The 10,060-nt window shown below is 45.5% G+C and overlaps 2 protein-coding genes across 2 annotated transcripts; both read right to left on the bottom strand.

The window, feature by feature from the left end:
* Positions 1-2,306: 2,306 nt before the first annotated feature.
* LOC139405729 (growth hormone secretagogue receptor type 1-like) lies at positions 2,307-5,025 on the bottom strand. Its single transcript, XM_071148154.1, has 4 exons — positions 4,939-5,025; positions 3,350-3,745; positions 2,775-3,240; positions 2,307-2,599 (listed from the first exon to the last, which is right to left on the bottom strand). The coding sequence occupies exons 2-4, from the start codon at positions 3,662-3,664 to the stop codon at positions 2,319-2,321; spliced, it is 1,062 nt and encodes a 353-aa protein (XP_071004255.1). The 5' UTR covers positions 3,665-3,745; positions 4,939-5,025; the 3' UTR covers positions 2,307-2,318.
* An 83-nt stretch (positions 5,026-5,108) lies between these two features.
* On the bottom strand, positions 5,109-10,021 carry LOC139405730 (protein phosphatase 1 regulatory subunit 35-like). Its single transcript, XM_071148155.1, has 6 exons — positions 9,890-10,021; positions 9,192-9,442; positions 8,879-8,999; positions 8,416-8,640; positions 5,577-5,710; positions 5,109-5,433 (listed from the first exon to the last, which is right to left on the bottom strand). The coding sequence occupies exons 2-6, from the start codon at positions 9,393-9,395 to the stop codon at positions 5,263-5,265; spliced, it is 855 nt and encodes a 284-aa protein (XP_071004256.1). The 5' UTR covers positions 9,396-9,442; positions 9,890-10,021; the 3' UTR covers positions 5,109-5,262.
* Between the last annotated feature and the right edge of the window lie 39 nt (positions 10,022-10,060).

Genomic DNA, 10,060 nt, shown 5'->3' with positions numbered 1-10,060 from the left:
ATTTGACGTGATTTCTGTGGCCAATGACCGTGAGCCTTCTTGGAAGGGCACTTCTAATGTAACTCTATGCAACACCCAAAGGGCTCACATTATTGATGTCTAACCTTACTAAAGGCGGGTGACAGTATCTCCATGAGTGACAGAACACTGAGCCAATCACTGTGCAATGCTCCTATTTTCTGCTGGCCTGCCCCACCACTACAGAAAGGACTGAGCTAGGCTGAAGCACCTGCATTTTGGAGCTACCTGTTTGTGCGGCTTTATTAACTCAATTATATGTATATATATATTTTTAACGTTGTTTACAAAACTGATATGTGACACCTATTAATGCCAAAAGAACATGCAAAACAGGCAAGCCCGCCCATTTGTTTTGCAAAAAATGTAGGGCTCAAAACTTAGACCCACCTGCTCTGAATGACGGGTTGCCACTGGTTATGATTGATGTACTGTAACAGGCCCTTTACAGATCTACTAATGTCCGATTTGGATATATTTGGTTGTTTTTGCTGTATAACATTTAGAAGTTGTTCCTTTTCAGGTTTAGAAAAAGTGACTTAAATGCCAACTCCCGTTCGTATAAGCTGGTAGTATAGTTAGCAGACGGAAGTCAGTGGTGGTAGTCAGTTGTTCTTTAACTGCAATGCAGTTGATTGGTGACGATGATGTGTGTTGGGTTTGACATCCAGGCAAGTATTATGTTCTGATTTTTACCACAACATAGTGTAAAATACACATATAAACAGCCTAAATGTCAACTCATTTTGCTGGGGGACAATGTATTTCCATTGGCCTGATACCACATCTATCAGCTCTCCTCCTGAGAGGTATAGTAGAATGGAAGCAGGAAGAATAGCAGAGGCTAGAAGACAAGTGTGCCATGATGGTGCTAGGCAGGTCGAGGGGGGTGGATTGGCTGAATAGGAACTCTACTCTGAAACACAGAGCCCAAGATACACACAATATAAAGACACATTTCAGATTCTGTCATTCTCTCTCTCCATCATGACAGGTTGAGCGAGTCTGTCATGAAAGAAAGTGAATCAAATGAAGAGTGCAGGGTTTATTATCAGTCAAATGTTTTATTTAGATTAACTTCAAAAATGTACATTAATAGAAAATACTAAAATGCACAGTAGAGGACTGAATATGTTGTACTGTAATGTGAAAAAAGGGCCTTTAAAAAAACTTTGCTGTGATATTCAGATCTGAGCCTGGAGGTTTGCAGTAGCCCCTAGTGTCCTTGTCTCCCTTGTTAATTGATGTCACTGATTTCCTAGAATGGGGGGCCCCCCAAGAGCTTCCCAGGAGCTGTGTGAGAGAGTGGGGTGGGTGGGCTTGCAGGTGTCAAGTCTGCTAAATCAGTCAGTCTGTGATGAGACAGAGTGGAACTCTGAGCACGCTGTCAACTCAAAGGCTGCAACCTCCTACTGCTACACACACACCTTACATCCCTCCCTCCCTCACATTAACCAATAATCCCAGTAACCCCCTCTAATCAATCTTCCAACCCGCCAATACTCCCCAGGGGCCATTCTTACCCTCACCAGTCACCATGGTGACACAGAAACACAGAAACACACACACACACCAGACCTAAAGTACCACAAAGACAAAAGGCTGTTTATTACAGTTTATTACACATCACTCTGAGAACACACACACCTTCAGGGGTTTAGAACCAACAGTCATCAAAATGGCAAATATATATGAAACAAATATTATACAATAAATCTGACAATATGTCTCACTAAAGACAAAGTCTTATTCCTCCATCCATCTCCAAGGTTTTCTGTGTGTGAGTTAGAGTGGTGGTAGAGTGTTGTGGGGTGAGTGGGGGGTGGTGGGAGCGGGGTGTGTGTGAGTTACAGAGTGGTGGTAGAGTGTTGTGGCGTGAGTGGGGGGTGGTGGGAGCGGGGTGTGTGTGAGTTACAGAGTGGTGGTAGAGTGTTGTGGGGTGGTGGGAGCGGGGTGTGTGAGCAGAGTGGTGGTAGAGTGTTGTGGGGGGTGTGTGTGAGTTACAGAGTGCGGGGTGTGTGTGGTAGAGTGTTGTGGGGTGAGTGGGGTGGTCGGGGTGTGTGTGAGTTACAGAGTGGTGGTAGAGTGTTGTGGGGTGGTGGGAGCGGGGTGTGTGTGAGTTACAGAGTGGTGGTAGAGTGTTGTGGGGGGTGGTGGGAGCGGGGTGTGTGTGAGTTAGCGGGGTGTGTGTGAGTTACAGAGTGGTGGTAGAGTGTTGTGGGGTGGTGGGAGCGGGGTGTGTGTGAGTTACAGAGTGGTGGTAGAGTGTTGTGGGGTGGTGGGAGCGGGGTGTGTGTGAGTTACAGAGTGGTGGTAGAGTGTTGTGGCGTGAGTGGGGGGTGGTGGGAGCGGGGTGTGTGTGAGCGCAGCAGGCTGCGGACAGCGTGGCGGTAGCGTGCTGACATGGTGTTGTAGAGGATAGGGTTGACAGCAGCACTGAGGTAGAACAACACAAAGGAGACCAGGTTAAAGTACTGAGAGATGTAGTACATATCAGCGCTGGAGCCCAGAGTCATAGAGAACAACGTCCGACCAACGTGGAACGGCAGCCAACACAGAACAAACGCCAGCACGATCATCCCTAGAGAGAGAGGAGAATATGGGATGGAGCGACAGAAAGAGTTGACATTAGAACTCATTATTACTGTATGTGTGATATAGTTGGTTCACAATGGCTGCTAAGCTGTAGTATTGCTGAGGCCCAAACCAGTAAATCAAAGTAACTGTAAAATACAGAGACTCTCTCACAGCCTCACCGAGCATCTTGATGGTGTGTCGCTGGGCGCGGTCTCGGCTGCTGCGTTGTGGGCGGAGCCAAAGCTTCCTGCCGATCAGACCATACACAACTCCCAGAATGCCCAGCGGCACCAGGAAGTAGAGGTTGGAGAGCCACATCATGGCCCCCAGCAGGCCTGAGGAGACGGCGTAGTCCGTACACCGACACTCGCTCTCCCCCTCACCTCCCCCCAGCTCCTCTACCCCTACCATAGCAAACACCGGCCCAGCGCTGATCACGGCCACAACCCACAGGCAGCCAATGAGAGTGCGGACGCGGGTCCGTGTGACTAGGGTCTTGGCTGTGAGTGGTCGACAGACAGCGAGGTAGCGCTCCAGAGAAAGGGCGGTGATGTGGAGGATGGAGGAGTAGGTACAACTCTCACTGATGAACACACTCAGCTTACACACTGCATCACCCAGATCCCAGGGCCGGAACCTCCACAGCTAGAGGGACGAACACACAGATAGGTTACACACACACAACCCAGCACAGACCCTATATCATCTAACCCCCAGGGCCAGAACCTCCACAGCTAGAGAGACTCCCCCTTACCTTGTAGTACAGATCTAAAGGCATCAGAAGCAGTATGAGGAGGTCGGAGACGGCCATACTACTCAGGTAGAGGTAGGTGGTGCTTCTCAGGTGTGGCCGGAGCCAAACTACCAGGATGGTTAACATATTTCCTGCGATGCCCAGGGCTAGCAGCAGCACACACACGGCTGTCACACACACCAGCTCAGCCCCACTGAAGTCCTCCCATTCCCAGTCAGTCTGGTCATTCTGGTTCCCACAGTCCTCCAGACAGCCAGACCCTAGCACACAATCCTCTGAACAGCTGCTCCCACTGCCCAGCGCTGACACGTCCATGGTCAGAGAGAGATGCCCAGGTCTCAGAGACTGGGGTGTGTGCGTGAGAGAGAGAGGTGAGCTGAGATGGTACAAGCGTGCCTGTGTGTGAGAGAGAGAGAAAGTGTGGATGGTCTATATCACCCAGGTTACAGCACAGGGTGACGTAGGCTGATGGATTCTAACTGGAGATGGTCCTGAACCACACATCTAGGAGATGTAAAACACAACACATCTAGGAGATGTAAAACACAACACATCTAGGAGATGTAAAACACAACACATCTAGGAGATGTAAAACACAACACATCTAGGAGATGTAAAACACAACACATCTAGGAGATGTAAAACACAACACATCTAGGAGATGTAAAACACAACACATCTAGGAGATGTAAAACACAACACAACACATCTAGGAGATATAAAACACAACACATCTAGGAGATGTAAAACACAACACATCTAGGAGATATAAAACACAACACATCTAGGAGATGTAAAACACAACACATCTAGGAGATGTAAAACACAACACATCTAGGTGATTTGGGCTCAATTCCATGTCAATTGAGTTAATCTGGGAGATGGAGTACCATTTTCACAAAATGACAGAATTGTTCCCACCACTGAAACACAAACATGTCTATCCTGTGGTAGGGAAAGGACTTGCTCGATGTTATCAATCACACACACCAACACAAAACTCCCTGTTATACCAATGTGTTACACACAACAACACTACATAATAAACACACTCTAACCTCTGGTTCGTTCAGCCATTCCTATTGGGGAAATTAAATGGGGAAAGAATAGCGTTTTGGGATAAACATAGAAAATAAGGTCTGAGGTTAACACAGGCTTAGATCTTATTCATAGAATATCAGAGAGACTCCCCCTTACCTCGCTACTGTTATTTCACTGTCTTTTTACTGTTGTTTTTATTTACTTATCTATTGTTCACCTAATACCTATTTTTTACTTAAAAATAGCACTGTTGGTTAGGGCAGGTAAGTAAGCATTTCACTGTAAGGTTCACCTGTTGTATTCAGCGCTGGTGACAAGCAAACTTGGATTTGGTAATGCCTTTGTGCTTGTTTTGATTACATAAATGCTTTGGCATTTATCCTCAAACCCTCCAAAAAAACCCATACATGTGGCCCATACTTTGGCCAACAAGCCATGGCAGAGTTAGCTTCCGTTAGTGTCTACAAGAGACACCATTACTATTGCTCTCTATACCACCGTTACAAACAGTACACACCCAGCAGTGTGAATTGAAGCTGTGTACTCACCTCACAGCAATCTTCGATCCCTGGACAATCTCTCCCTCACCTCTTCATCCCTCTACCACCTCTACCTCCTCCCTCGCTCTCCAACGCCCACAACTCGTACACACATGCAAGCAAGCATAAACGAAGGCTCAAGCACACACGCAAGCAGTAAAGATCGCTCAACAACATGATACAGGTTTATTCCTTTAATATCTTAAATTAGTTTAAAATATAATATTTATATCTGAGAATGACGGAGGTAGGGAGGGAAAGAAGGGATAATGCTTTTCTTAAGTTTTGGGACAGGGCCTTTCAGTCTAGAGGTTCAGAGTAAGTGTGTTTGTGTCAGGGTCCAGCCTCCCAGCATGTGTGTCTATGGTAGAGGTCGAAGGTTGTGTCTGCGGGGCGTGGGATGGGCTGGGGGCGTGGTATGGTAATCTCCTCCCCTGGTAGGAGGGGCTTCTCTCTCAGCAGATCCCCCCTGAAGAAAACCTGCAGGTCAGGACTGTCCTCTTTCTGCTCACACACACACGGATTACAAATACAGTTATGGACTAGTTGCAGGTCATGAGTGCTTTCGCTCTACACACACTTTTATTTACATATTACTTACACACACACGTAAATGTAATCAGATGGGGTCAGTGAGAGGGACTTGCCTTGTTGCTATGGCTGCATGTGGGCGAGACCAGCTGAAGCCTGTCACGTAGAGCCTGGCTGATAAGCTCCTCCTCCTCCACATTCACATTGACCAATGCCATGTAGAGGTGCTGGGATGGAGGGACGTTCACCCCTATAGACAAAGACAGGACATACACTCAGTTAGTGTGTGGTGTGTGTTTATGTCTGCATGTGTGTGTTTATGTCTGCATGTGTGTGTTTATGTCTGCATGTGTGTGTTTATGTGTTTATGTCTGCATGTGTGTGTTATGTCTGCATGTGTGTGTTTATGTCTGCATGTGTGTGTTTATGTCTGCATGTGTGTGTTTATGTCTGCATGTGTTTATGTCTGCATGTGTGTGTTTATGTCTGCATGTGTATGTTTATGTCTGCATGTGTGTGTTTCTGTGTGTGTTTATGTCTGCATGTGTGTTTATGTCTGCATGTGTGTGTATGTCTGCATGTGTGTGTTTATGTCTGCATGTGTGTGTTTATGTCTGCATGTGTTTATGTCTGCATGTGTTTATGTCTGCATGTGTTTATGTCTGCATGTGTTTATGTCTGCATGTGTGTGTTTATGTCTGCATGTGTGTGTTTATGTCTGCATGTGTGTTTATGTCTGCATGTGTGTGTTTATGTCTGCATGTGTATGTTTATGTCTGCATGTGTGTGTTTATGTCTGCATGTGTGTGTTTATGTCTGCATGTGTATGTTTATGTCTGCATGTGTGTGTTTATGTCTGCATGTGTATGTGTATGTTTCTGTGTGTGTTTATGTCTGCATGTGTGTGTTTATGTCTGCATGTGTATGTTTATGTCTGCATGTGTGTGTTTCTGTGTGTGTTTATGTCTGCATGTGTGTTTATGTCTGCATGTGTGTGTATGTCTGCATGTGTGTGTTTATGTCTGCATGTGTTTATGTCTGCATGTGTGTGTTTATGTCTGCATGTGTGTGTTTATGTCTGCATGTGTGTTTATGTCTGCATGTGTGTGTTTATGTCTGCATGTGTATGTTTATGTCTGCATGTGTGTGTTTATGTCTGCATGTGCATGTTTCTGTGTGTTTATGTCTGCATGTGTGTGTTTATGTCTGCATGTGTATGTTTCTGTGTGTGTTTATGTCTGCATGTGTATGTTTATGTCTGCATGTGTGTTTATGTCTGCATGTGTGTTTATGTCTGCATGTGTATGTTTCTCTGTGTGTTTATGTCTGCATGTGTGTGTTTATGTCTGCATGCATGTGTTTATGTCTGCATGTGTTTGTTTATGTCTGCATGTGTGTTTGTCTGCATGTGTATGTTTCTGTGTGTGTTTATGTCTGCATGTGTGTGTTTATGTCTGCATGTGTTTATGTCTGCATGTGTTTATGTCTGCATGTGTTTATGTCTGCATGTGTTTATGTCTGCATGTGTTTATGTCTGCATGTGTTTATGTCTGCATGTGTGTGTTTATGTCTGCATGTGTTTATGTCTGCATGTGTTTATGTCTGCATGTGTTTATGTCTGCATGTGTGTGTTTATGTCTGCATGTGTTTATGTCTGCATGTGTGTGTTTATGTGTGTGTTTATGTCTGCATGTGTGTGTTTATGTCTGCATGTGTGTTTATGTCTGCATGTGTGTGTTTATGTCTGCATGTGTGTGTTTATGTGTTTATGTCTGCATGTGTGTGTTTATGTCTGCATGTGTGTGTTTATGTCTGCATGTGTGTGTTTATGTCTGCATGTGTGTGTTTATGTCTGCATGTGTTTATGTCTGCATGTGTGTGTTTATGTCTGCATGTTTCTGTGTGTGTTTATGTCTGCATGTGTATGTTTCTGTGTGTGTTTATGTCTGCATGTGTTTATGTCTGCATGTGTGTGTTTCTGTGTGTGTGTATGTCTGCATGTGTTTGTTTATGTCTGCATGTGTGTGTTTATGTCTGCATGTGTGTGTATGTCTGCATGTGTTTGTTTATGTGTGTGTGTATGTCTGCATGTGTGTGTTTATGTCTGCATGTGTTTATGTCTGCATGTGTTTATGTCTGCATGTGTTTATGTCTGCATGTGTTTATGTCTGCATGTGTTTATGTCTGCATGTGTATGTTTCTGTGTGTGTTTATGTCTGCATGTGTGTGTTTCTGTGTGTGTTTATGTCTGCATGTGTATGTTTATGTCTGCATGTGTGTGTTTATGTCTGCATGTGTGTTTATGTCTGCATGTGTGTGTTTATGTCTGCATGTGCATGTTTCTGTGTGTTTATGTCTGCATGTGTGTGTTTATGTCTGCATGTGTGTTTATGTATGCATGTGTATGTTTCTGTGTGTGTTTATGTCTGCATGTGTATGTTTATGTCTGCATGTGTGTTTATGTCTGCATGTGTGTTTATGTCTGCATGTGTGTGTTTCTCTGTGTGTTTATGTCTGCATGTGTGTGTTTATGTCTGCATGTGTTTATGTCTGCATGTGTTTGTTTATGTCTGCATGTGTGTTTGTCTGCATGTGTATGTTTCTGTGTGTGTTTATGTCTGCATGTGTGTGTTTATGTCTGCATGTGTGTTTATGTCTGCATGTGTGTTTATGTCTGCATGTGTTTATGTCTGCATGTGTGTGTTTATGTCTGCATGTGTGTGTTTATGTCTGCATGTGTTTATGTCTGCATGTGTGTGTTTATGTCTGCATGTGTATGTTTCTGTGTGTGTTTATGTCTGCATGTGTATGTTTCTGTGTGTGTTTATGTCTGCATGTGTATGTGTATGTTTCTGTGTGTGTTTATGTCTGCATGTGTATGTTTCTGTGTGTGTGTGTGTGTTTATGTCTGTGTGTGTGTGTTTATGTCTGCATGTGTGTGTTTCTGTGTGCTACCCTCTGTAGCCCGGGCGCTGATGCTGTTCTTGGTTCTGTCTGACTTCTGTAGTTGCTCCTGCACAGCTTTCTGGGAGTTAAACTCTGCCCCTGCCACGTTATCTAGCTCAGCCCTCAGAGCCAGAGTAGTATTTAACTCCGCCCCTTCAGGGAGGCTGCCACCCCTCTCCTCACAGGGAGCCTCCTCATTGGTTGCTGACCTTGCCCTCCAACACAGATCTCCACCTATGTGAGGAATACAGGAAGAGTTATTGACCAGTCCTCTGCTCAGACATTGCTGACTCATGCCAGATCTTATAACACCTGGATAGGTATTTTACGTATCAACCTAACCACATCACGTTATAGCAATCTGGTGCGACGGCACAGTCCATGACGTGGCAGACAAACATTGGTTGATGCATGCAACTCCTGTGCAGGGGAACATGAGTACATCAGACTCTAGACCAGGAGGGTTAGTTACCATGGAGTCTTTTCCCCTTTGAGTAACTGCTGGAGTGTCCAGGGCATTGCCAAGGTGGAGGGTCTTTGCTAGGCTCTGCTATCACCGTGACAACCACAGGCTCCTCGGAGGCAAATCGCACCTGTAGAGTCAGGGGCACACACTTCAGTGATGTCTCTCCAAAAACACAGACCGACACACACAGATCTCTCATCATTTCTACGGCTGTCTTGACAACTGAGAAAAGCACCATCTGTGACTATCCGTCAGTGTGTGTGTGTGTGTGTGTGTGTGTGTGTGTGTGTGTGTGTGTGTGTGTATGTGTCAGACTGACCTGCCGGTGGCTGCGTCCTCTCAGCAGGCTAGCTGGGTTGGGTCGTGGCGGGTCTGGGCTGAGGGGGAGAGACAGGTCCAGTTCCGGGCACCGCAGGAGGCTAGCGGGGACCAGGGGCACCGGGGCAGGCATTGGGACCAGTCGGATGTCTGGGTCATTGCACCCTGCTAGAGGACGCTGCTGCAGGGGACCTACTCTGGTCATCTTAGGTCACCAGTCTGGGTCTTTATCTTTGGGCGACGGCTCTGTTACTGATGTTAGGTAAGATACAAGGCAAAATATTTTGTGTGGTTCTGAATGGCAGTTACACTTTGCCTAACACCCCCTAACCTAACCTTTCCGATGGAGCAAACTGAACATATTTTGAGTCCTATGCCGAACCCAGTCCCTTACCATTGTTGGATCTGTAGTGTAGGTTGAATAACGTTAACTTTACACTTCCAACCAGATATGACGATGTGACGTTATCTAGCTAACGTTAGATCTCTGGCTAGATTCCATTCAGTGGGAGCTTTCAGCACACAGCCAGCTAGCTAGCTAACGACGACAGCAGACATTCTAGAAAGTTCATCAGTCAGTTAGCCAGCTAACTGTACTTGTTGTACTACTAGCCAGCTAACGTTATAGGGTTTGTTTGGCTAATTAGCTAGCTAACTAAAGCTATGCAAATTCAATCATGTCGTTTATTCTCCGCTTACTGTTATGAGGAAGCGCCCCGAATGACAGCTGAGCTCACGCGTTTCTTGTAGTTTTCACTGTTAATACATGAGGTTAGATTGACTCTATTTAGCAGGATCTGCTCACTTTTGAAATTCCCTCCACTGGCGCCGCCATAACACCTTCTACAGAACAAAACAATCACACTTCCG

The sequence above is a fragment of the Oncorhynchus clarkii genome, chromosome 3 (assembly GCF_045791955.1).
Source record: "Oncorhynchus clarkii lewisi isolate Uvic-CL-2024 chromosome 3, UVic_Ocla_1.0, whole genome shotgun sequence".
Lineage (NCBI taxonomy): Eukaryota > Metazoa > Chordata > Actinopteri > Salmoniformes > Salmonidae > Oncorhynchus > Oncorhynchus clarkii.
This window is presented reverse-complemented; position numbering and strand designations above follow the sequence as displayed.

What these genes read in the sequence shown, in the direction of transcription:
- LOC139405730 (XM_071148155.1), bottom strand. Translation starts at nt 9,395, where the DNA reads ATGACCAGAGTAGGTCCCCTGCAGCAGCGTCCTCTAGCAGGGTGCAAT. An exon ending in AAAGGGGAAAAGACTCCATG is followed by an intron (nt 8,641 to 8,878) that starts GTAACTAACCCT and finishes TTCCTCACATAG; the next exon opens with GTGGAGATCTGTGTTGGAGG. An exon ending in CATGCAGCCATAGCAACAAG is followed by an intron (nt 5,434 to 5,576) that starts GCAAGTCCCTCT and finishes GTGTGTGAGCAG; the next exon opens with AAAGAGGACAGTCCTGACCT.
- LOC139405729 (XM_071148154.1), bottom strand. Translation starts at nt 3,664, where the DNA reads ATGGACGTGTCAGCGCTGGGCAGTGGGAGCAGCTGTTCAGAGGATTGT. An exon ending in CTTTAGATCTGTACTACAAG is followed by an intron (nt 3,241 to 3,349) that starts GTAAGGGGGAGT and finishes TCGTCCCTCTAG; the next exon opens with CTGTGGAGGTTCCGGCCCTG. An exon ending in ACACACCATCAAGATGCTCG is followed by an intron (nt 2,600 to 2,774) that starts GTGAGGCTGTGA and finishes CTCTCTCTCTAG; the next exon opens with GGATGATCGTGCTGGCGTTT.